Source organism: Aulostomus chinensis, chromosome 16, assembly GCF_037954235.1.
Source record: "Aulostomus chinensis isolate RoL2024-O1b breed Wild chromosome 16, RoL_Achi_v1.0, whole genome shotgun sequence".
Taxonomy (NCBI): domain Eukaryota; kingdom Metazoa; phylum Chordata; class Actinopteri; order Syngnathiformes; family Aulostomidae; genus Aulostomus; species Aulostomus chinensis.
The window spans coordinates 26,720,237-26,746,980 of record NC_141335.1 but is presented as its reverse complement, the minus strand read 5'-3'; the positions used below and the strand labels follow the sequence as shown (position 1 = coordinate 26,746,980).

The 26,744-nt window shown below is 49.1% G+C and overlaps 1 protein-coding gene across 2 annotated transcripts in view; it reads left to right on the top strand.

Moving 5' to 3' along the window:
- Positions 1 to 26,744, top strand: part of slc35f3b (solute carrier family 35 member F3b) — a 50,460-nt gene that overhangs the window by 4,230 nt on the left and 19,486 nt on the right. Inside the window, exon 1 of one of the 2 annotated variants that reach the window (XM_086179799.1) lies at positions 24,698 to 24,967. The exons of the other annotated variant lie outside the window; for it this stretch is intronic. Within the exon in view, the coding sequence (XP_086035925.1) occupies positions 24,892 to 24,967 (76 nt within the window). The 5' untranslated portion in view covers positions 24,698 to 24,891. Of the gene's footprint in view, positions 1 to 24,697; positions 24,968 to 26,744 lie in introns of those variants that run through there. 2 annotated transcript variants of the gene reach the window in all.

Sequence of the window (26,744 nt, the reverse complement as noted above, 5' to 3'; positions counted from 1 at the left end):
ATACACCAGTTGGTTAATGCACCAGTGGGTTAATACACCAGTGGGTTAATGCACCAGTTGGTTAATACACCAGTTGGTTAATGCACCAGTTGGTTAATGCACCAGTGGATTTATACCCCAGTGGGTTAATGCACCAGTGGGTTTATACACCAGTTGGTTAATGCACCAGTGGGTTAATACACCAGTTGGTTAATGCACCAGTTGGTTAATGCACCAGTGGATTTATACCCCAGTGGGTTAATGCACCAGTGGGTTTATACACCAGTGGGTTAATGCACCAGTTGGTTAATGCACCAGTGGGCTAATGCACCAGTGGGTTTATACACCAGTGGGTTAATGCACCAGTTGGTTAATGCACCAGTGGGTTAATGCACCAGTGGGTTTATACACCAGTGGGTATAAACCAGTGGGTTAATACACCAGTGGGTTTATAAACCAATGGGTTAATGCACCAGTGGGTTAATACACCAGTGGGTTAATACACCAGTGGGTTTATAAACCAATGGGTTAATGCACCAGTGGGTTTATACACCAGTTGGTTTATAAACCAGTTGGTTAATGCACCAGTTGGTTAATGCACCAGTGGGTTAATGCACCAGTTGGTTAATGCACCAGTGGGTTAATACACCTGTGGGTTAATGCACCAGTGGGTTAATGCACCAGTGGGTTTATACACCAGTGGGTATAAACCAGTGGGTTAATACACCAGTGGGTTTATAAACCAATGGGTTAATGCACCAGTGGGTTAATACACCAGTGGGTTAATACACCAGTGGGTTTATAAACCAATGGGTTAATGCACCAGTGGGTTTATAAACCAATGGGTTAATACACCAGTGGGTTAATACACCAGTGGGTTTATAAACCAATGGGTTAATACACCAGTGGGTTAATACACCAGTGGGTTTATAAACCAATGGGTTAATGCACCAGTGGGTTAATACACCAGTGGGCTAATGCACCAGTGGGTTTATACACCAGTTGGTTTATAAACCAGTTGGTTAATGCACCAGTGGGTTTATACACCAGTGGGTTTGTAAACCAGTTGGTTCATGCACTAGTGGGTTAATACACCAGTTGGTTAATACACCAGTTGGTTCATACACCAGTGGGTTAATGCACCAGTTGGTTAATGCACCAGTGGGTTAATGCACCAGTGGGTTTATCCACCAGTGGGTTTATCCACCAGTGGGTTAATAATGTGTACAAATCTGTTCTAATCTACAAGCAACTAAAGTTGTTATGAAGTTCCTCCTTGTTTTATGTGAATACTACTCAGGTTCAGCACCTCAAAAATCTGGCCAGGAAAAATAAAACAAATTTTTGTAGTTGACTAGAAGAGTGGCTTTGTCAGAGATGAGGAGGACGACTAGGACACACCCACATCCTGAACCTGAGCCAGCTGAACCACAATACACAGAAGAAGAACGGCAGGTTTGGGGGCTGACAAGTGATGAGACTGGAGATATGCACTTCCCATCCACTACCAACCGTTGAGCTAAGCTAACTAGCGTAGGTCTCAGCTCCCTAGAGGAGGCTCTCTATCCTCTTGTCTGGAACAGATGGCGATGTGAGTATTTCCCAGAGTGTTGGTGTGGTTCTCTCGGCAGCAGTCCGGCCATTAATCCTTTTAGTTATGTTGAATTTGCTGTATAAACTGAGAGATCTGGTAATCGTGTTCACACCTCAGTGCTGTTCACTTCCTTCAGTAGTTTCACTGAATAGCGATGCGTAGTCTCTCTTGATACTGGTTTGGCCTGTAAAGCATCAGTGTTGCTCTTGGTTGCTTCAGATGGAGGAAGGAGCTCATGTTTGCTTCAGCGGAGCTCCAGGAGCTCCGAGTCAGACAGACGAAATGTTGCTTGGAGCAGCTGATTGTTTGAAGAAGAGTTGTCAACGCAGCTTTTATCATTTCTCTCCTCATTTCCTTTGTCTGCATCACTTCAAAAGATTTGCATCATTTTTGCAGAGAGCGTTTCCTGCTAGTGGTGCTGTGATGGATGCAGGCTGGCCAGCAGCTCTCTGACTGCTGCTCTGATGGCAGTACATTCAGTTGGATTTTTGTTCCTTTGATGACCTTTTGATGCTCCTGTGTGCAAATTTTGTAAATTTCATGAGACGCTCAGGCTGCAATATTTAACAGCTGCTTGGCTTATTTAAAATTCAAAGGCCTATAGCTCACGTCTGAATACTGCTGCGAACTCTGTCCTCGTGTCTCCCATCGAGAGTCAAGCAACCTCCAAACAAGAGGAGCGAACCACCAGGAAGAGTTGGAATCGACTCTGGGGATCTTTATGGTGACGTGCAATGATGCAGGCTGACACCAGCCACTGGAACGTAGAGGTGCTGGCGCCGAGGAACACAAACACGGTGCTTGTTTCCGTCTGCTCGTCTGCGTATGGGGAGCCTCGTTGGCCATCGTCAGTCCCTGAGGGGATGAACACGAACTGTTGTTTTACTAAATTCTGGTTCTCAGGCCTCATGCTATTATTAGTAGAAGCACAGCGAGCGAGCTGGTTACAGAATATGAAGATGTTTGTTTCATCCAAATCTGTTCATACATTTTCTTCCCTGTCCACAACACAATCCCAACCATACGTATCATCTATCATTCCTCATCATTTTAGAAATATGATGGAATATATCAACCTTCATTGTGAGAATAGGTCTGGATGATTGAAATTATTTCCAGAAACTGATGCATTTTTCCTGTCAACCATTTTCACATGGACTCAAGGAATTTGTCTAAATTTGTCCACGACATGTCCAGGAAATACAGCAAACAACTAAATCCTGCTAGTGACCTCGAAGACGCTTCAGGACCTGCAATGTGATCCAGCTCCCTCACAAAGTTGACCACTTGTTCCGTGTATTTTATTTGTCTTTACATCCATTTCCATCTGCATCCATCCAGGGGTGTTTGAGGTATCCTTCTGACAGACAAACACAGCAGCGATCACATTAGCAGGTAATTGTAGCGCCTCGTTGAGCAGCTGAGAAAACTGGTTTAATGCACCCCTGACCTTTGACCCAGAATTTTAACAAGTTGTACTTTACCTAAAAGCTTTTATGAGAGTTTACATAGTTGCATCAGACGCTCCAGATGCTGATTTTGATCTTTGTTGTTGTTGAAATGGTCACTGTGCCTAACAAAGCTGAACGAAAATGTGCCGTGATCCAGAAGTCTCACTCCTGCAAGCCGTTGAAGCCTCGTGTCGGGCAGGAGAAGCTAGTGGTCTCTGCTGCGTGCTAACAATCCACCGGATCATAGGAGGCAGTGCTTAATGGCTGGAGAGGAGGAGGGCTGATGATGAAGGCAGCATCCTCTTTTCCCCCTGTTCCGTCTTCAGACCCGGTGTGATTCATTTACCATCAAACTGTTCAAGGCTGGCAGGTGAGCTCTTCTCCACAGGAGTAAGAGAGGGAGGAGAACGAAGTGAGGAGGCCATTTCATTGAGGATGAGAGGATGCTGTTCAGCCTCTCATCCAACGTCTGTGAGTGTGAAACATGGAGCATCACAGACATGCAGGATGCAGCAGAATCAGGCGTGTTGAGAGGACGAAGGCAAACACCAGGAAGACCGCCATCTGTGCTGTTGGTGGCCGGGACCACTGTCCCTCAGGAGGACACTAACCAGCCTCCATGTGTCTGTCACTGGTGGAAGACTAGTTAACACACAGAGAGGGTCCTGAACACCTGGAGTCAGCAGTGGTAGGAGGCTGCTGGTCAGTGAGCCAAGGGTACTGGTTGGTGAGGAAAGGGTACTGGTTAGTCAGCCAAAGGGCACTGGTTAGTGAGCCATCGTAAAGAAAGGTTACTGGTTACTAAGGAAAGGTTACTGGTTGTTGAGGAAATGTTCCTAGAAAAAATACATCTAAACATGTGTGTAGCTCATATTTGTCATCATAGTCGATATTCTTCCCTGCGTGTTGCCAGAGTATTAGATGTATCATTGTTATTATTATTATTTGTCGTATTTGTCGCATGAAGAATGACGTGACATGTACGCGAGGATCTGAATAACACTGATGCTGAAATACACTCAGCTGATGACGCAACAAGACACAGGTGGAGACCAGGAGGCCGGAAGGAGGAGGACTGAGATGGACCAGGTTGACTAATGAGGAAAGTCAGTGTGCTTCATCAAGTGTTTGTTCTTCTAGTCGTAGCACAACCTGCTCGGGGCTGTGTGTCTTTCCTCAGCATAGTTTGTTGCTGCTGACCACACAGGTGAGCAGCAGGTGACTGAGACTGAGCATGTGGTGTGAAATTGTAGGAAGACCTTAAAAGAATGTTCTCATATTCACAGTCATTGTTTATTTTGAGAGGCTCTTTCAAACTTAGTGGCACGAACCCGAAACTGTCATCGTTCCTTTAGAATGTTGATGTTTTTCTGGAGATACCAAACTGTTCAAAGTTGACCTTTACGCCAGCGGAGCTAACGGCTGCTGCCTGTAACCTGTGTGTTCATGGTAGGGAAGGTGCCTGCTGCAGGGCTCCGGAGTTGCTTCAGGAGGTGGTTCATCTCTGATGATCATGGGGAGGATGTTTCTGTGATTTGGACATCATCCTGTAGGTTGGAGCACTTTGTCAACTAATCTTTGCTAATCTACTCTGTCACAAATGTCGTGTCCCATCCATCCATCCATCCCTCCATCCATCCATCCCTCCCTCCATCCATCCATCCATCATTCATCCCTCCCTCCATCCATCCATCCATACATCCATTCATCCATAAATCCATTCATCCACCCCTCCACCCCTCCTTCCATCCATCCATCCCTACATCATCATCCATCCATCATCCATCCCTCCATCATCCATCCCCCCATGTTCCCCCTCTCCTCCTGTTGAGGGTGGTGGGGGTGGAGCCTATCCCAGCAGCCTTCCCCCTGGACAGGTCACCAGTCCATGGCAGGGCCAACACATAGAGACAGACAACCATTGGCTCTCCCAGCCACGCCTACGGTCAATTTAGAGTCTGGATTAACCTGGTCCCTCTTGATGTCTTTGGACTGTGGAGGAAGCTGGAGTACCAGAGAGAACCCAGCAGGAACAGGGAGAACATGGAGACTCACCCAGAAAGACCCCGTGCTGCAGCCGGGGCTCCACCCACAACCTTCTTGCTGGGGGGCCACAGTGAGGACCACTGCTCCACCGGGCCACCAATGTCGTGTCCCCTCTGATGCAAATTAACAAGGCATGAAATGAGGCTGGATTCTGTTTCCACCTTAGGGATTGTTGGTGGTGAGACGTATGGTGGAGCAGGTTGGAAAGTCGGCACAGGTGCTGATGGGTGGTGGGCATGTATGACGGCGACCAACGGCTCCTTTCCACTCAGCCTGAGTGTTGAAGAGAGGAAAGGGTTATGCAGATGCAGGCTCTCGCTTGCTCAACTCATTCAAATCCAGCTCCTGATCAAGGCTGGTTGGAATCTGCTACATCCTGGAGTCTCCGCAGTATTCATGAGTAGAAAACATCCCTAAAGATGCAGATGGGAGTTTTTCTACTGTAGTACAGCCTCTTATGGCCCCTTGTGACCAGGAGTAAAACTCATCTGCTGTCACCGCTGCTCTCCACCCACAGCAGAGCATAACAAGATCCAGCATGTCGCCGGGTGTGGAGCAAAGACACCTGGGAAATGCTGTCAGTCACAAGCTGAAGTGAAAGCAAATGAGGGAGGCTGGAGCACCAGACAGATGTAGAGTCACACACCTGAAAGAACAACACGTGACACCATCACATGACAGATCCCGTCAGGAGCAAACAGAGAACCTCAGCTAGGTTCTCTGGCTCCTGTTCTTGAGTCTGTTTCTACAATAACTGCACCAACAGCTGTTTATTCAAATAATGTAGGACGCCTCCCCACCGCTGCTTTACCAGCGTCATCAGCTACAGGAACCAATCAGGAGCGACATTACCGTTGGGAGGAAGAAGAGCAGTTGGAACTCGGTTCTGATTGGTTGTGACTGTCTGATGTCTCTGCCTGATTCTAGATCGGACGATCTCACCAGGCTTCTCACTTCTAAGTGATGTTTCCTGAGTGAACGAAGTCACAGACAGCCGCTGCGATAAATGGATGATGGGTAAAGCAAGAGAACAGCCCTGGTTGTTTGCTTGTCACGTTCATACATGTATTAATCAGCTCAGCGGGTGAATAAACGCCATCCTTGAGTCTCTGTGTGCTGTGGAGCCTCCAGTGTGTACTGGGCTGGAAGTGAAAAGCCAGGCGACTGCAGTGTAGGAGCAGGTCTGTCATGTAGGCTGATTTTCAGTCTCGGGGTCATCGACAGTCGCTGTTGTGTCCTCATGCCTCCATGCTCACACACAGCTATTTACAAAGAGACAAGGAGGCTGAAGACAGCAGCAGCGCACCACTGAGCTTCCTTTTTTCTTGGTGTTTCATTTCTAAACTGCTCTCCTGTCTTCATGCATACATTTTTTTTTAAAAAGTGCTGCATTTTTTAGTTATATACATGAAAAGCTGTACCCTAAGGACTTGAACATCAGTGTATATTTAATATTTTATGCAGATGGTTTCTATGATATCGGGAGATCAGAGCCTGGGAATATTTAGACACAGCGCCAGTTTTTACTTGCGTGTGTTTATGTATCAATGACGGTGAAGTCTGAGCCGCCATTACTGCAGCAGTAGAGGAGCAAGCTCGCCACGACATGTTTCTGATGATGTCTGCTGCACTCTGATTCAAACCAAAACAAAATGTAGCTTGTTGACTGAATTTTATATTTAGGAATTTATGAATGTATGCGTTTAACAAGTATGCAATCTCGGAATGTATATAAGGCATCAAAGTACAGTCGAGGCAGCTTCTGTTGCGTAACGTTGCATCTATAATTGAGAGGGAGGCCTAGATCTTCACACACCTGCTCCTGAAGTCCTGCTCCTGGAGCCCAGTGGACTGGAGCAGCTGCTGATCAGCTGCAGGAGTCTGACAACAAACCCACCGTCACGTCTCCTCTGCAGATCAGCAAGAATAGAAGAGCAGGTGAGACGCTCCAGCTGAACGACTGTTACAGGAGCCTGAGAGGCTGCAGAGAGCTGAACGTGCTGCACCAACATGTGGAGCTCTGATGTAACACCGAGAGAACCGCCGGCGTCCTCCAGTTCATGTTTCTGAAAATTAATCCTGAAGACAGTCAAACAAACTGAATTATTACACTGTTATTTTCACTTCTCATGCTTCCTGTAAATGGAGCCCTGTCAGTTTAATACCAAAGCCCTGCGGCGGTCATCCCCACTTCCTCCTCCTCCTCCTCCTGCTCCTTTTATCTGCTGTTAATTAGAGCTTGTGAAGTGATGACTCCTACCTCAGTGTAATTATTCCTGGCTGTGGTGTGGCCGCACACCCGGCTGTCCGCACTGGCCACTAGGAGCATAAATGAGGCTGTGCAAGTCAGGAGGAGGCTGATCCCACATGTCAGAGTGGATAAAGAACAGACGATGCACACAAACGAAGTCGTCACCCAACGCTGCCTCAGACAGAGCTCAATGTCACTTTGTGTCATTATTTTTAACAATAATCATTCGTGACAAAAGCAGCCGTATTGTAGCTTCATGTTTTGACGTTATGGCCACAGCGTTAGCGCCTGGCGTCCCTCTGACCTCCTGCCGCGCCGCTGCTCGCCATCACGTCAGCACTCAGCTGCTAATGGAACATGCTGTAGCGATGTACTCTTCATCACGAGAGGGAATTGGAGATCTAAAGGAAAACATGCTGCATACGTTGATGGGCGCTATTAATCTTGTATGAGGTGATGAATCTGAAAAACTTACAACTTATTTGATGGAACTCCTGACTTTGATTCACTGAGTTCATCACAAACACGCGTATTGTTTATTTATTGAGTAATAAATCCTGTGATCGTGTCGTTGTTAGGATCTGAATGGTGGAAATCGGGTAATTTTCATCAAGAAAATGAAGGGGTGGAGCCTATCCAAGCTCTCATCGGGCAAGAGGCAGGGTCACTCTGGACAGGTGGCCAATCAGTTGTAGTGCTACACAATCATCGTTACAAATTATTCCAAAATATTTTATTATAGTGACAACAGTCAGAAAGCTGTTCCGTAGTTGCACCTTTATGATCTGTATCGCACCACACAAATCGTCTCCTAGAATCAGGAGGCTTTATGACCCACTGGCAACCACAAACAAAGCAGTACACAAGTGCACAGTACACACGAGGTGAACAGTGAGTCAACATGATGTGTACCTCCTCAGGGCTGCTGCTGTTTATCAGGGACTCGTGGTGCTGCCGGCTGACGGTAAACAGATGGTGACTAATAGTTCAAGTATTAATTCATGTTTGTTGTCAACCTGCTGCGTTCCCTGGAGACGTGATGATTCCTGACAAAAGCACGCTGTATTCCGACACGAAAAGGTTGTGAGATAAAGTCAGGTTGATGGGCGTTAACATTATTATTCAGCGTCTGGTAACGTGCGCCAGTTGTTCCTTCCTGATACCGATTCTGAGTACTGATCTGATACCAGCCAATACCCAACTGAACAAAGAGAGACCTCCAACATCAGCCTTTATTTTATCACTCTGACAGTTGGCCTCCAAACTCCAGCCTTGATGCTGGAGGCCTGCTACGCTGAGAAGTCATGGCTGAGATTTGCAGCTCTGCCAGACTGATGTTGCATGTCAGTCATTTCTTCACCTTCTGCTGCTGTTGCTGTCAGCAGAAGCTCAATTTCTGACTGTCATCAGCTGTCCTGCCACTTTCCTGTATGTAGCATTAGCAGAAGCTAACGAAGCTAACTGGGAGGTAGCAGGGTTGAATTAAACGACTAATGGTGTATTGGGTGACATAATGGCTGATTCTGATGCCACATTTTTAAACTCTAATTATGCTTGATTTGATCATCAGTAACTGTGACGCTGCCAGTGGTTAATTCTTTCTCTCTTGTGTAAAACTGGGTGAACACCGCCGGAGTGCAGGTGCTGAGCGGGATGTCAGATTCATGAACTTTTATCCTGCTACACCAGCAACAAATTGCATACCTTTTGCAGGAATGCAAAGGAAAAAAATAGATTTTTTTATATATATAATTACATTTAATTTATTTGACATCAAATTACCATCTGTTTTTGTTTTCTTCACTCATACTAAATTGCAAAATTGTATACTTGCTGGTTTAATACATTTTGGATATGAAAATATAAATCTCACCCAACTCAACCCCAGAGCCACTGCAGCCCGGTTCCGGCCTGCGTCGGGTAGACGTGCAGGGACTGTTGGATCCTTCAGCTGCTCCTCTGGACTTTTCTCAAGTGGTCCATGTGTTCTCTGATTATTAAGATCTGCTAGCAAAGTTTGAGTCTCGTAAAATGCACTTTCAAGATATTCTATTATTGCAGTCTCCCTCTTCCCTGCACAGTCATGCAGCATCAGCTCACGGCTTTCTTACCTCACGCACCCCGTTTGTCTGTTAACCCACCCGGTATCCTCTCCTTCGTCCCCTCGATTATCTCTGCTATTTAGGGTCAGAGCAGGGGGAGAGAAACTTCTCGGCTGCAGCTGATGGTGTGAGTGAGTGAGCTGGGCATGCGGCAGTGGAGATTAAGTTGGAGAGGAGTTCTGGTCTCAAAGGCCAGATAGAAACTATCAGGTCAACACAACTTAATTTGCGTTTGGTGGTTGAGTCCGTATTTGCTATCATTTGAGCCCATTTGGAAAGCTTGAGCTCATCTTCCGTCCATTTGCTGAACGTGGTACTTGAGGTGTGTTGGGTCGTGCTACGCCGGGGAGAAGCATGTTCTGCTGTGGACGTGTGGAGCTGCCAGAGGTTCATCAGGGTCTGTGAGGGGGAGCCAGGGGGGTTTCCTTCAGCGTAGCTGTTCAGCGTAGCTGAAGTGTCAGAAAAGACACAGACAAAGACAGAAAAGTGTCAGAAATCAGAAAATGTTGGACACTTGTTCCTGGCAGCTGTTCCCACCTGCGGCTTCGTCCTGGATTTTCCCAAATTTTGTTTTTTTGTCTCCACAGCAGCAACATGGCTGATAGGAGAAAGAGGACAATCTTAGGAAAACTTACTCAACTGAGAGTTGAGTCTCTCCATGTTTCACTGGTTGCAGTAGCGAAGGGAGAAGTTTGCCCTGAAGGCTTACTGTCAGAAAGAGGTTTGCTTTCGGAAAATGCCATAGTTCAGGTTCCAGTGCTTCTGGTAGAAGCCTGTGGTAGAAGGTCTCCTTTGCTGGTGGCCGCTGACGGCTGAGACGTCTCTTCCTCTACTCCAGGGTTCTCTACAGTCACATCCAACATAGCGCCTATAGCACCATCTTCTGACTAAAAAAAGAAAAATTCCATTGCCTAGTTTTATGTAATGTATTATAATATTACCATAGTAATAATATAAGCATTAAATCACAATGCAAAGAGGGGTGGAGAGGCTGGGGCGTGAGAGCAGCGCAGCTCTGCCTCCCAGGCACACGTCGGGTCTGGCATGTGGTTAACACACTGGTCAAATGTGTGTGAGAGTTTCCCCCTGAAGAAAGAACGAGTGGTCGGACAGGAAGCGCGAGGATGCAAGATGATGGCGAGCCCCCGCTGCCTCTGTCGTGGATGCAGGACAAGTGGTGTGTCTGCTTGAGCCATGGTCATCTGTGTTTGACAACTGCTGTCTTCTTCATCTTCTTCTCTCAAAAACTGCCCAGAGGAGAATCACCCTCTCCTAAATTACAGATGCCTGTCTTTTCAAATGTGCATGAAAATCACCTGCTGACAGGCATCACGGTTCCTGATCCAAAGGCAGGTCAAGATAATGGAGGTGACAAAGACTTGATTGTTTTTGATTTTGAAGTAATTAGATGCTCTGATTTACTTGTACATCAGAAACCCATTTGTAAGTGTGCACTGCCTCTCCCCATCTCCTAGATTATTGGTGTGCTCCAGGAGTGTCACTAATCCCCACCAGGGTGTAAGCAGCTGATTCCCTCTGAATCCAAAAGCCATTCGCAAGCACATCCGACCAGCGCTGCTGCCTCATAAATAGTGAACAAAAGCTGTGAGTGAGTGTGGAGGAGGAGTCCTCACGAGTCCGGGCTGCCTCAGAGATGAAGGGCTTTACAGTGCAGGACACGACAAACAGCTGAAGATGACGAGCGGGACGGTGGCGCAAAAGATATTTGATCTTTCTCCTCTCGTGTGATGCTGAAAAGCACAAAATTGTCCAGAGGACGAAACCTTGGCGCAGACGTACGGGTGCAGCTGAGCGGTAACAAAAATATGACATCATCAAATCAGCTTGTGTTAGTGACGTGTAGGCTGTCGCTGGAGATTCAGCCCCTGGATTTGACCTCTGTGACCTTCCCCCGCCAAGCTCTCAGTGTACCTGAGTGAGTTGAGAAGTACTTCCTGTTAAACCATCCAATAAATGTCACTCCGACGCATCATCAGTGCGTAGCTCTCAGCTCCTGTCTGCTTCCTGTTCAAGAAGCTGGACAACTGCTGCCCAGAGACAAAATTATTATGGGATTCATTTGCTAGCATTCAAGTAAAGCGTTAGCTTAAAAACTACGAGCACATTTGTGTTCGTCTCTGTCCTCAGAGACTCTGCGACACGTCGTGCTGTCCGAGGTCTGCCAGCTCCCTCTCGATCACACCTGAGTTGAGGAGGGAGAAGAATTCCCACCTTGTTTTCTGTTGGATCTGAAGAGTCCTCCTCTCCCTCTGCTCGCAGCCCTCCTGACTGTCCCTGAATATTTTCTCAGTGACACTTGCGTCCCAATATTAAATCAAGTATTGAAGCGAGGCCTTGATGGGAGCCGGCGCGGAAGCCAAGGGAGCGACTCTCCCCAAGCAAGTCACTATGAGTCATTATCATACCCCCCCCCCCCCTCCCCCAGGGTAGAAGTATTCAACATTGGTCAGGAAATCAGGCAATCAAGGGAGCAGTGGACGTGGATGAGAGTCGACAGCCAATGGAGGGAGTGCAAAAGAGCCAGGAAGGCCTGAACCTCACCGCCAACCAACCCCACCCCCCGGGGGCTGACTGCTCCGCCCTCAGCCTAATTCATGGACTCAAGGGCCACTTCATCAGGATGCTCATTCAAATGAAGCCAGCACACAGACCTCAATTAGCTCCAGTACTTATGATGCACAGTCACTGCAGGCTCCAGAGGCTCCTGGAGAACCTTCAGGACGGAACATGGAACCCTGACAAGCTTGGATCCCTGAGATCCTCCTGCCGTTAATAAAGACCCTCACTTTGAATATTGGATCAATAGTTAGCTTGTGAGTGGAGTTCAGTGTTTGTCAGTCAGCTGTCGACTGTAAGGTAGATTTTACCTTTACACACACACACACACACACACACACACACACACACACACACACACACACACTGAAAAAGTCAGCAGTGGGTGTGTTCTCATGCTGTTACACAGTTTATTATTATTATAGCGAAGAAAAAGTAGCATAGATGACACCTGCATTCACCACTGTCGTTACCCTATGTGTGTGTGTGTGTGTGTGTGTGTGTGTGTGTGTGTGTGTGTGTGTGTGTGTGTGTGTGTTTTCTGGCTATTTGAGGCTGGACTGAGAAATGGAGATGGAGGCGAGAAAGAGTGTGAATTTTCCACTTCTAACTAACAGTATACACACACACACACACACACACACACACACATACCTCTGCTCCTGGCCTTTTGAAGGGGCTCCAAACACCTGCTGCCAGCGTGGGTCGCTGGTGATCAGAGAGCAGCTTGATCCTTGTTGGGGGATCTGCTGGCTGGGGGGTCTGCTGGCTGGGGGGTCTGCTGGCTGGGGGGTCTGCCTGGACGGCTGCAGACGCAGCACTTCAAAGACCAAACATCAAGCCTGACACCTCGTGATAGCGTGAGTGCACGTGGCAGGTTCGCCTCTTTCTTCCACTTGGCAATCAACAATCCCCCCCCTTGGGAATGAGTCATTACTGAATTATTCACCGCCAGTCCCGCGCACATCTGTGCGGCTCAACCATCGCGTAGAACGGACCTGATCAGCACAGCTCTGCCCGTGAGGCTGGGACTCCGATCTCTCACCAGCTTCATTTGCGTGCAGGATGTTTTGACAGTGGTCTCCAAGGCAACGTCAGTAACAAAGATGGAGATTAGTGGACTCATTCGTGTTTGGGAGGAGTTTCATCCTGCAGGAGCTAACAGGTCCTCATCATCCACAGCAGGATTCAGGACTTTGACAGTCTGATGCCATTTTTGTGTCATGGAGGTGGGAACTGATGAGCTGAGGTCCGTCAGTCTGATCCAGTTTTCGTCGACGTCTACAACTCCTAACTTTGGTTGAGTTGTAGACCATGAGAGGAGGACAGATGCTCAGCAGCTGACAAAGTTCAAAATCCTGTGAAGCGAGGCGTTGGACGATGGGGGGCAGTCGTCCTGTCCGCGAGGGAGCGTTTGTTCTGATGGCAGCAACTAGCAGCTGCTTGGATCACTGCCAGATGTGTTTAAAAGTTCTGGTCATCATAAGAACCCCCCCCCCCCCTTTGACAAATACTGCAACGTGTACTGCATTGTGTACTTCAACTAGTACATGTATAGTTTCCACTGGATGCGTGCAGGTATCTGGGTCTCTTCTTCAGTCTCATTACTTTCTTACAGTTCAACGTCATCACCGTGTTTCATTCAGCAGGCTCTTGACGTTCCACCACCGCGGTTGAACCCGTGGGGTCACAGTGCCCCCTGCTGACACCAGTGAGTACATGACCGTCACAGACAGCAGCACCAAGTATGACCTTTTATTCTGATTGATCAGAAACTAATAAATGAAGCCGACCACGTGACAGGCTGTCGTGAGCTGCATGTTCTGGATCCGTACCAGGACATTGTGGTGCGCTGGCTGGTGCTGGGCACCATTTAGGAGAATGTTCCAAAATGGTTTCATAAATGTGTTAAAGATGATATAACAGCAGCTGCTGGAAGTCCAGCCCTCTCTTTCCCAGCTCAGGTAAAAGCCTGCTGTGAATGCAAGAGGAGCTGGGAACCTTTGGAAATGCTGACCCAAAATTACAGCAATCTGAGAACTGTTGAGCGCAGCGAGATAAGTGGAGCTTAACGAGGAGCAGCCTCAGCATGATAGAACCCTGCACACCCAGGAGTGTTGAGAGCACAGAGAACCAAACGCTGCACGCCTGCAAGAAGAAATGTACTTCAGTGAGTCAGGTGGAATTTGGAGGCAATATAAACCCTTGTAAAATTGCAGCTGTCATACTGAAGCTTGACAGCAGAGGGCCCCAGCGCCATTCATGGAAAACCTCATTTTAATCTTCAGTTTTTAGAGATGCTGGAGGATCAGTGGCAGTGTGGGTGAAAGGTGGTCCAACTGTTGCCTCATGGGATATGTAGTCTCATTACACAGGGCTGGAACTACAAATTAGTGTAGTTTAGAGGGACCCAGCCATTTCCCATGACTAAGCTCTGCAGAAACCTTGAAGCAGAGCTACGAGGGCGGCCGTCTGCCTGGACGGGCTGGAGTGAGAGAGAGAGTGACTGAGGTGTTAATATTCATGATTCTGGTATTTTTGTTGCTATCTTTATATATCTGCTTGTACATTTTTATATATGACATTTTTCTATCTCCTTATGTTAATGTTCTTGTATGTCCTCGCGTTGACACTGCAGGTTTACTGACAGATTGTCTCTGACGCTCTGTTTCTTCAGTGTGCGGTTGTTTAGTCTTTCAGTGCGTCAGGCTACATGCACAAGTCCATAAGTGAGCTGCACTTTTTTTGCGATAAACATCTGCAACTTTTACAAGCTGCAGCTCCAAATCATCTGAGCCCTCCAGGCAGAAGTCAGTTTAATGGAGACTCACTCTTTCTGATGAACTCAGGCCACCTGGATGGAGGGTGATTATAGGGGCAATCACCAGGCATTACAACCTGACACCCTTAAACACCTCTGGGCTTTGATAGCAGCAGCTGTAATTAAGAGGAAGGCCCACATCCCTTAATTCCATCTCATCTGTCCTCTTCGACAGCTCTGCTGGTCCTGCAGGGGGAAGAGAGTTCTACTGCAGTGAGTTCACGTCTTCACCCGTCAGGAATCGTCATAACCCTGCCGATTCTTCACCGATATCAGCTAATCAGATGCTAATAGATGCTGGTTTTCTACGTAATGTGGAAGTTTTGGAGGTCCTGACGGTCTTTTTTTTTTTTTTTTTACAGGTTCCTGACATTTATTAGACAAACTGACCTGTGAGTCAAGAATGTGATCCTCATGTATTAAAATATCACTTGCAGCTTTTAGACGGAGGGTGTATCAGTGATGGCCGACTGTCATTTGCTAAACAAAGGAAGAGAAAACCAAGATGTTGCATCAGAGGCCCAGAGATTTCCCCAGCAAAGCTCGAGCTGGAGGTGGAGGTGCAAGAGACCGCTACTAACAAACAATCAAAAATGATTATACACCCACAGAAATGACCTGAATTTATTTGATCGTGGTGAAATAATTATTTAAAACATTTATTGGGTCGCTGATCTTTAGATTCCGAGCAATTGAGGGTCTCAGAGCCGATAGCAGGAAGACACTGTTGTCAAGTTTATCTGTGCGGTCGCAGTTGAGTCAACCTGGTAACCAGGTGACTAGATTCCTGCAGCAGGAGTGAGGGAGACACCTGCTGGCCAGGAGGTGGAAGTGCTGGTTATTGCACTTTTAATCCTACTACGGACGTATTATAATTATAGCATATGACTGTCATCCATTCATGTAGAATGTGGATCTTTCTGAATCAGAATCGAAAAAACTTAATAAAAACGTAATAAAACTCCCCGTCTACACTAAGAGGAAATGCAAAAGTTAGTTTTGGTAAACAGGTTTAAATTCCCTCTGAACTCACGAATCAAGTCGGTTCCAGTTTTGGCTCCTGCCGCCACTGTGGGACAGTCCGCGCTGGTCTTCGTGCATCACCTCACATATCACGTTGAACTGAGGAGATCTAACAGGAAGCGCCAAGGCCGTTACCCGCAGCGTTGGTTAGCTTAAACAACCTTAGCGCTCCAGCTGCGTCTTATCCAGGGTTTCCAGCCTGGAAATCTGCTGGACAGATGTGGATCAGTGTGGACTCCCCCACAGGTGTTCACCTGATCATTCAGGAACAGCATCAGCATATTCCATCAGATATAATAGAAACTGGGACTCCGGAGTGACCTGAGAACGCTGTGGCGTCAGAGGTCAAGGGCACTGTGACAGGCCCCCTTTGTGGAAGCCATCTCGTGATAGTTTTCACACCGCTGAACTCTCCTTCATGTCAATGCTACCCAACTCCAGATGTTGCTCATTGACATGCTGATGTTTGACCTTTGTCACTGAGTCTTTGCCACAGTTCCAGAACCAGTCCAGCACCTTTGTCCTGACATCCGTGCTCACATAATCAACCCGCTTTCAAAGTCACTTCTTCCATCTTTTCTTGCCATTTGGAAGCAGAAGTGAGATCAGCTGCTTAGCATTTGTATTCATGCCATAGAGCCTGATTGGATGGTTGAATAGCACCATTCAGCACACCTGCGTGAGAGCATCTGCTCGTTCCCAGGTTGTCTGAGCATTCGTCACCCATCTGTGTCCTCCATGGGGAAATTCTCTTAGCCAGCATGAATGATTTGTGCTGGTGTTAGCTCGAAATCACAGAATCCCTCAGGTTTCACCTGTAGAACGATCAATGCATGTGTGGCCCCCCCATGAAGAAGTTCTGAACTGAGATGTGAAGAGTGTTTTGGCGCCCCCCCCCCCCCCCCGGGTGACCCACCCAGGCCCACTCAGACCTGAAATGAGGTGTTATTTTGGACTTGGAGCCCTGGGAGTTATTGAGTGAGAGGCATTGACAGCAAGTCGCTGTCAGTCCTGTAATGAACCCTCAGTCCGTGTTAGCAGTGCCGCTACCTGAGCAACCAAGGGTCAAGGGTTAGACACAGAAGACTGAAAAAGCACACAAAACTGACAATCTGTCTATAGCTTACTTAAAAATGATTTTTTTGCAATATTTTTGCATTATATTAATAAGTGCAACATTAATATTCATAGCCTTATCACTGAATGGATCCGTTCTCTGTGTAAAGAGCCTCGTCATCTCAGCTCATTTTGCAGAAGCTGATTAAGTCTAATCACTTTAATGGATCTGGAAATGTCAAAGAGTTGAAGCTGCTTCGTTCACATTCCTAGAGGACGGTGGTCCAACAGTTGGTGAAACAACGAGTTCTGGGACGATCGTGGACCCAGGATGGGATGTCTCATCCATTAGGCAAGGCAGTTTTCTTTGTAGCCTGTTTTCCCCACCAGTTTGTCTCCAGGCTTCATGGCATCATAACAACATCCTCTGCCCTCAGAGCCTCACATCGACTGAGGAGAAACTCCATAGAAAACCTTTAACTGGGAAAAATGGGAGAAACCTGAGGGTGAGGAGGGGAGGAGGATCCCTCACCAGGAGGGACAGACGTGCAGGAGATGTTGGTACAGACAAGAAAACAGTTTATAACACAGAATGGAGGAAACATGGAAATGTTAATAACAGTTGAAGAAGGAAGCTTCTGGAAGGGGAGGCAGGGAGAGCAAGCCAGCTTGATGGGGGACTGGATGGTAGACTGGTTCACGGAAGGGGAGGCAGGGAGAGCAAGCCAGCTTGATGGGGGACTGGATGGTAGACTGGTTCACGGAAGGGGAGGCAGGGAGAGCAAGCCAGCTTGATGGGGGACTGGATGGTAGACTGGTTCACGGAAGGGGAGGCAGGGAGAGCAAGCCAGCTTGATGGGGGACTGGATGGTAGACTGGTTCACGGGAGGGGAGGCAGGGAGAGCAAGCCAGCTTGATGGGGGACTGGATGGTAGACTGGTTCACGGGAGGGGAGGCAGGGAGAGCAAGCCAGCTTGATGGGGGACTGGATGGTAGACTGGTTCACGGAAGGGGAGGCAGGGAGAACAAGCCAGCTTGATGGGGGACTGGATGGTAGACTGGTTCATGGGAGGGGAGGCAGGGATGGCAAGCCAGCTTGATGGGGGACTGGGTGGTAGACTGGTTCATGGAAGGGGAGGCAGGGATGGCAAGCCAGCTTGATGGGGGACTGGGTGGTAGACTGGTTCATGGAAGGGGAGGCAGGGAGAACAAGCCAGCTTGATGGGGGACTGGATGGTAGACTGGTTCATGGAAGGGGAGGCAGGGAGAGCAAGCCAGCTTGATGGGGGACTGGATGGTAGACTGGTTCATGGAAGGGGAGGCAGGGAGAGCAAGCCAGCTTGATGGGGGACTGGATGGTAGACTGGTTCATGGGAGGGGAGGCAGGGAGAGCAAGCCAGCTTGATGGGGGACTGGATGGTAGACTGGTTCATGGGAGGGGAGGCAGGGAGAGCAAGCCAGCTTGATGGGGGACTGGATGGTAGACTGGTTCATGGGAGGGGAGGCAGGGAGAGCAAGCCAGCTTGATGGGGGACTGGATGGTAGACTGGTTCATGGGAGGGGAGGCAGGGAGAGCAAGCCAGCTTGATGGGGGACTGGATGGTAGACTGGTTCATGGGAGGGGAGGCAGGGAGAGCAAGCCAGCTTGATGGGGGACTGGATGGTAGACTGGTTCATGGGAGGGGAGGCAGGGAGAGCAAGCCAGCTTGATGGGGGACTGGATGGTAGACTGGTTCATGGGAGGGGAGGCAGGGAGAGCAAGCCAGCTTGATGGGGGACTGGATGGTAGACTGGTTCATGGGAGGGGAGGCAGGGAGTGCAAGCCAGCTTGATGGGGGACTGGATGGTAGACTGGTTCATGGAAGGGGAGGCAGGGAGAACAAGCCAGCTTGATGGGGGACTGGATGGTAGACTGGTTCATGGGAGGGGAGGCAGGGAGAGCAAGCCAGCTTGATGGGGGACTGGATGGTAGACTGGTTCATGGAAGGGGAGGCAGGGAGAACAAGCCAGCTTGATGGGGGACTGGATGGTAGACTGGTTCATGGGAGGGGAGGCAGGGAGAGCAAGCCAGCTCTATGGGGGACTGGATGGTAGACTGGTTCATGGGAGGGGAGGCAGGGAGAGCAAGCCAGCTTGATGGGGGACTGGATGGTAGACTGGTTCATGGAAGGGGAGGCAGGGTGAACAAGCCAGCTTGATGGGGGACTGGATGGTAGACTGGTTCATGGAAGGGGAGGCAGGGAGAGCAAGCCAGCTTGATGGGGGACTGGATGGTAGACTGGTTCATGGAAGGGGAGGCAGGGAGAACAAGCCAGCTCTATGGGGGACTGGATGGTAGACTGGTTCATGGGAGGGGAGGCAGGGAGAGCAAGCCAGCTTGATGGGGGACTGGATGGTAGACTGGTTCATGGGAGGGGAGGCAGAGAGAGCAAGCCAGCTTGATGGGGGACTGGATGGTAGACTGGTTAATGGGAGGGGAGGCAGGGAGAGCAAGCCAGCTTGATGGGGGACTGGATGGTAGACTGGTTAATGGGAGGGGAGGCAGGGAGAGCAAGCCAGCTTGATGGGGGACTGGATGGTAGACTGGTTCATGGGAGGGGAGGCAGGGAGAGCAAGCCAGCTTGATGGGGGACTGGATGGTAGACTGGTTCATGGGAGGGGAGGCAGGGAGAGCAAGCCAGCTTGATGGGGGACTGGATGGTAGACTGGTTCATGGGAGGGGAGGCAGGGAGAGCAAGCCAGCTTGATGGGGGGCTGGATGGTAGACTGGTTCATGGGAGGGGAGCGCAGGCCGGTGTAATAGTAGGGAATAAAAGGGGGGGGGGGCGATGCAGGTGGCGGTTGGGGCTCTGGTGGATCTGTGGAAACACAGAGAGACTGCGAGACACCAAGGCCAAGCTACAAAGTGCAACAAGTAGTGGTAGTGACAGTTCCAAAAATGTGCAGGGAGGAGAGGAGGAGAGAGGGGGAGAGGAGAGGAGAGGAGAGGAGAGGAGAGGAGAGGAGGGAAGGGCTCCATGTAACCTGATGTGTCCCCCAGCAGTCTAAGCCTGTAGCAGCATAGCTATCAATGGTTCAGAGCTACCTGAACCAGTCCTGACTGAAGGCTCTGTCATAAAGGAAGGTCTTGAGCCTGGACTTAAAAGTAGTCAGAGTGTCTGCCTCTCTGACCCATGGAGAGATGCTGGTTCCATAGTAGAGGAACCGGTACCTGAAGGCTCTACCTCCCAGTCTGGTTTAGAGATACTGGGAGTCACTAACAGACCTGCATTCTGGGAGCGGAGTGCTCTGGTGGGACAGGAGGGACTAATGAGTTCTTTCAGAGAGGATGGAGCTTCATCATTGAGAGCCTTATAAGTCAGCAGAAGGATTTTGAAGTGGATTCTAGATCCTACAGGAAGCCAGTGGAGAGAAGCTAAAGTGGAGAGATGTGTTCTCTATTCTTAACTCCTGTCAGAACCCTCGCTGCAGCGTTCTGGACCAGCTGGAGACTCTTTAGAGAGTTGTTGGGACATCCTGACAGGAGAGAGTTGCAGTGGTCCAGCCTAGAAGTGATAAATGCATGCACCAGTTTCTCAGCATCACTCTGGGAAAGGATATTCCTAATCTTAGCGATACTGCAGGTGGAAGAAGGCGGTCCTAGTCACATGCTTTATGTGGGAGCTGAAGGAAAGGTCCTGGTCAAAAATGACCCCAACGTTCCTTGCAGTTGTCCTCAGGGTCAGGGTGATGCCATCTAGAGTAGTGATCTGGTTAGAGAGGTGTCCCTGAGGGGTTCAGGTCCAAACATGATGACCTCAGTTTGATCTGAATTGAGCATTAAGAAGTTAGAGGACATCCAGGATTTAATGTCTTTCAGGCAGTCTAGCAGATTAGTAAACTGGCTTGTGTCGTCTGGCTCCATCGACCAGTAGAGTTGTGTGTCATCTGCATAACAGTGGAAGTTGATCGAGTGCTTCTGGATTATGTCACCTAATGGGAGCATGTAAAGAGTGAAGAGAATCGGTCCTAGAACTGAACCCTGTGGTCCACCATATGTAACTCTGCTATACTCTGAATGGTCATTATTAACATTAAACTGAAACCTATCTGATAAGTAGGATTTAACCCATTTTAGGGCAGTTCCTTTAATCCCAATGTCATGGTCTAGTCTCTGTAGCAGGATGCTGTGGTCGATGGTGTCAAATGCAGCACTGAGGTCCAAAAGGACAGAGACGAGACCTCTGTCTGAAGCTATAAGAAGATCAGTAGAGACTCTGACCAGTGCTGGTTCAGTGCTATGGTGTCCCTGAATCCAGACTGGAAGGCTTCAAAGAGCTCGTTGCTGTGCAGATGTTCATGTAGCTGCTCCAGGACAACCTTCTCAAGGATCTTGGAGATGTAGGGGAGGTTGGATATTGGCCTATAGTTGGCTAACACATCTGGGTCAAGAGAAGGTTTTTAAGTAAAGGGTTGATGACAGCCACCTTAAAGGCCTGTGGCTCATAACCTGTGACTAAGGAAAGATTAATTTGATTTAATATAGAAGTGCTGACTAGAGGGAAGGCATCCTTAAGGAGGCTTGTTGGGATGGGATCCAGCAGACAAGTGGCTGACTTGGAGGAACCGACTGCAGAAGTTAAGTCTGACAGGTCGATGGGGGAGAAGCTGTCCAAGTGAGCACCAAGTCTGGGAGGTGCTTCTATGGGGACTGTAGTCTGTCCTCCATTACTGGCAATCTTTGTTCTAATATTCACAATCTTTTCAGTAAAGAAAGAAAGGAAGTTGTGACTGCTGAGAGTTGGGGGATGCATGGCTCAACAGCACTATGGTTCTTGGTGAGCCTGCCCACGGTGCTGAAGAGGAACCTGGGGTGGTTCTTATTCTTGTCTGTTAGGGAGGTCATGAGGTCAGCTTCTATCCATATTCCATAAGTGAGCACTAAATCAAGGATGTGATTAAAAGTGTGAGTGGGTTGTTACTGTTGCTGGTTCCTGTTGCTGGTTCCTCATTGCTGGTAACTGTTGCTGGTTCCTCATTGCTGGTTCCTGTTGCTGGTTCCCCATTGCTGGTTACTGTTGCTGGTTCCTGTTGCTGGTTCCTCATTGCTGGTAACTGTTGCTGGTTCCTCATTGCTGGTTCCTGTTGCTGGTTCCCCATTGCTGGTTACTGTTGCTGGTTCCTGTTGCTGGTTCCTCATTGCTGGTTACTGTTGCTGGTTCCTCATTGCTGGTTACTGTTGCTGGTTCCTGTTGCTGGTTCCTCATTGCTGGTAACTGTTGCTGGTTCCTCATTGCTGGTTCCTGTTGCTGGTTCCTCATTGCTGGTTCCTCATTGCTGGTTCCTGTTGCTGGTTCCTCATTGCTGGTTCCTGTTGCTGCTTCCTCATTGCTGGTTCGTCATTGCTGGTTCGTCATTGCTGGTTACTGTTGCTGGTTCCTGTTGCTGGTTCCTGTTGCTGGTTCCTGTTGCTGGTTCCTGTTGCTGGTTCCTGTTGCTGGTTCCTCATTGCTGGTTACTGTTGCTGGTTCCTGTTGCTGGTTCCTCATTGCTGGTTCCTGTTGCTGGTTCCTCATTGCTGGTTCCTGTTGCTGGTTCCTCATTGCTGGTTACTGTTGCTGGTTCCTGTTGCTGGTTCCTCATTGCTGGTTCCTGTTGCTGGTTTGTCATTGCTGGTTACTGTTGCTGGTTCCTCATTGCTGGTTACTGTTGCTGGTTCCTGTTGCTGGTTACTGTTGCTGGGGCCTCATTGCTGGTTCCTCATTGCTGGTTCCTGTTGCTGGTTACTGTTGCTGGTTCCTCATTGCTGGTTCCTGTTGCTGGTTCCTCATTGCTGATTCCTGTTGCTGGTTCCTCATTGCTGGTTACTGTTGCTGGTTCTTGTTGCTGGTTCCTCATTGCTGGTTCCTGTTGCTGGTTCCTCATTGCTGGTTCCTTATTGCTGGTTCCTCTTGCTTATTTTTTTTCCTCATTATTCAACAGGAATAAATATTTTAAAAATTTTACACTGGAACATTCCAGCATGCGTAGCAGGCTAACCGCCTCCCATCCGCCTCTGCTTCTCTTCTGGGTCGAAACAAGGATTGAATCAGGCAGGAACTTCAATGATTGTGGGGTTTTTCAGCGTTTCTTTCTGCTCTTACACACTTCCCCCTCTACAGTACGTGAATGCGTGACAGAGACACAGACAGACAGACTGTCTGTCTGTCTGTCTGTCTGAGTTTTCATGTGGCATCTCAGACAAGTCTGATCCTCCTTCATGTTCACAGATAAAAGTCTCAGAGTCACTGATTGGAACCCTCAATGATCTCAGCCTCCATCCCCACCTGTCTGTATCTGAGTCAATAATAACTCGCTCACTGTTGGAGTCTTAACGTGCTAAGTTACCAAACACTGACAAATACCTGAGAGAGGTGGCACCTGCAGAGCCAGTTGGTGTTCACTCAACAAGCTATTTCCTCCTGGATGCCCCCGTCCTCTGATGGGGACGCAGGAGGGGAGGAAGCAGAGAGGACCTGCTGGTTGCTGAGGGACGTCAGAGTGGGTCTGCAGAGCCTTTTTAGAGCTGCTTGTCCTAGTTTGGCAGGGCAGGAGATTGTACCAGGAGCGAGTTCGGAGTCTTAGTGGTGAATTATTCAGTGCAGTTTCCTCTAGGCGTGCTCACACTCAGCGGCTTTCCCCCAACCATGCTGGGCCACTGCAGACACGCACATGTATGACTCTAACGACACTGAAGCGGGTCGTGGGGACAGTGGAGGTGTCGTCCGATCAATACTAGCATCCAATCTGCAGCAGTGACAGCAGCCTGCTCTGCTTGGGTGAATAACAGCATCTCAGCAGGAAAGCACGCGTGAGAGACCATAATGAAGCTGTTCCTCAGAGGTCAAACGCAGTCTCAGCTGACCAGCTGCTACCACTCTCAGGTCGCAGCTCTGCATCACCACTGCAGGTGTCAGAAGCTCGTCAGCAAGCATTCTGATGCTGGTAGATCCAACAGTCACCAGTGCCACTGGGCTTAGAGGCGAGCCTGAAAAGGTTCCCTCTTCTCAGCTCCGAGGACGAGACGTGATGAGAAACGTCAAGCAATGATCGGACAATCAGGTGGATTTCAGATCTCAATGTCGCTGACGGGATCCTGAACACCTGCTACTAAGAACTCACCTGTAGCGAATCAGGCTCCAGCCTCACAACATCCCACCCCAATTACAGACAAACACAAACCAATCAATACTTCATTTTTGACAAAGTCATTTCCCGAATTATGTTCTGAGGTCAATATTCTTACGACTCATGACTGCGTCCAACTTCATGCTCAGGGATCACAAGTTAGACTTTTATCTCTTATTGAAAGTGGAAGTAGAGCAGGTTAGTGATGACGATGCTTGTTTGAGGGTGTGACTGATACATCACATATAATAGATATGAGTCTTTATTCACAGGCACAGAATCTCATTGCTTGTTTGTTTACCGGTACAACAAAATGCAGTTCAACACACAGAGACATGTGACAATAAAGCTCTTCGACTCTCACGTGCCAGAATTCTACATTTGATCAGTTAAACTGTATCGATCCCAAGTGCCACCCTGATCAAATAAACAGGACTTGGCTTGATTCTGTCTGAGAAACCCCCCGATCACCGCCCCACGGAGGGTCAGGGAATACATCTCCGGGCCGGGAGGGGGCTGGACGTGTGACGCCGGCGAATTGCAGCAAATGCCTGTACGTGAGGAGAGACCAGCCAGGACGCACTGGATACGCGCAGATTTGGGGAGGGAAGGCAAGCAGAGGAGGAGGAGGAGGAGAGGGGGTGGGGGGAGGTGACGGTGGAAGGACAAGAAAAAGAAGAAGAGGAGATCATCAACAGGGAGTTGGATGGACGCGCGGGGACCGAGTGCAGGAGCGCGGCTGTAGACGCATCCAGGGTCCCGGAGGTCTGGTGTCTGCCCCCCAGCAGCTTCAGGGATGTAGTCGCGGCGGCTCCGGGCTCAGCCCCTCCGAGCTCAGCACCACCATGAAGAAACACTCGGCCAGGGTGGCCCCGCTGTCCGCCTGCAACAGCCCGGTGCTCACCCTCACCAAAGTGGAAGGTAGGAGGCTTCACGTCGATGTTCCCGCATCGAGACGTTTAGACCCGCGGAGCTTTTCAGCCTCAGAGCCACCAGACCAACTTTACCATCGATTCACGGGGGGGGGGGGGGGGGGGGGGGGGGGGGGGGGGTAAATCAGCGCGAGTTACGCAGACCAGCCTTCAGTCCCTCCTCTATAATCGGTCGATTATCAGTCGATAATCAGTCGATATCAGCTTATGTGATCGATGTCGTCTCACCATCTAATGTTGCTGGAGCCTGATGTTTCTCCTCCCAGCACCCCGATGACGGAGCTGCTGGTCCCTGGAGGCTGTTCAGTTGTTATTGCAGCAGGGATTCCCCTCTCTACCCCCACCCCAACACACACACACACACACACACACACACACACACACACACACACACACACACACACACTCTCATACACACACGCTCTCTCTCTCACACACACTCCTCCCTCTCTCTCTCTCACACTCTCATACACACACTCTCTCCCTCTTCCTCTCTCTGTTTCTCTCACACACTCACCCCCACACACACTCTCCCTGTCCCATTCTCTCTGTCTCACACAGACACCCTCTCCTGCTCTCTCCCTCCCTCTCTTTCTTTCTCATACACACTCACACACACACACACACTTCCTCTCTCTGTCTCTCTTGCTCTGTCTCTCTCTCTCAAACACACACACACACACTCTCTGTCCCTCTCTGTCCCTATCCCTGTCTCTCTCACACACACACTTTCCCTCTCTCTTTCTCATACTCACACACACACACACACACACACACACACACACACACACACACACACACTCTCTCTCCCCCTCTCTGTCTGTCTGTCTGTCTGTCTCTCTCTCTCTCTCTCTCACACACACACACACACACACACACACACACACACAGTCATGAGACTGAGCATGGGGCCGGTTCTAGACCTCCGCCCGCAGCTCACCCTCCTCTGCTTCAGCTTCTTCCACGGTTCCTCCTCTCATCTCCTCCCCCCTCAGCTTCAATGCTGGCAAACAGACGGCGCTTTGCATGTTTTAATCTCCGCCGCAGCGCAGAGGACGAGCGAGTGTGTGTGTTTGACACAAGAGTGGAATAAACACACAATCACCAGTGTTGGCTGCTGATCTTCCAGAGCGTGACCCCTGCTCAGGAAGGACTGAGGAGACTTATGGTTCCATAAATACACGTTTTCACTTGAATACAGACTTTTCTGTTTTGTTCATTTTTGCGTTCCTCAGTTACTCTCATTGTTGTGCTTGAAAGGAGGTAAATGTGGGTGTACCTGAGGATGGGATTTGTGGAGGGCAGCAAAGGCTTCCTTTGGAGTGATGATGAAGTGTCTCTGTGACGGGAAGGCAGCTGAGCTGTGAAAGCGTGTGAGGTGCGAACGTCTGACCGCTGGAGTGAAGCAAGGTTGTGTTAGTTTGTGTGTGTGCTGCTCCGCCCACTCTGGCGTGACCACACCAGTGAGCTGTCACTGATTAGCTCCAGCTCAGCGTCTGTAATGCCATTACTTTAAAATGTAACCTCAGAAAGAGCTCGAAAAACATGTTTGTGTCATGAGACTGCAGGAGTGAGTTTATTATTTTCCTAATGAAAGGTTGCGTGTGTCATGGTTGTAGCAGGTGAAGCGTTTTCTCTTCCTGATGTTCCCAGCAAAAAGTTTGTGAATGTTTGTGGATCCCAGTTAACAGGAGGACGCATCACCTGACTGTCCCAGTTCCAGCTCGGCTCCCGTCTCTACCTGGGCAAATTGATTTGATTCTTCA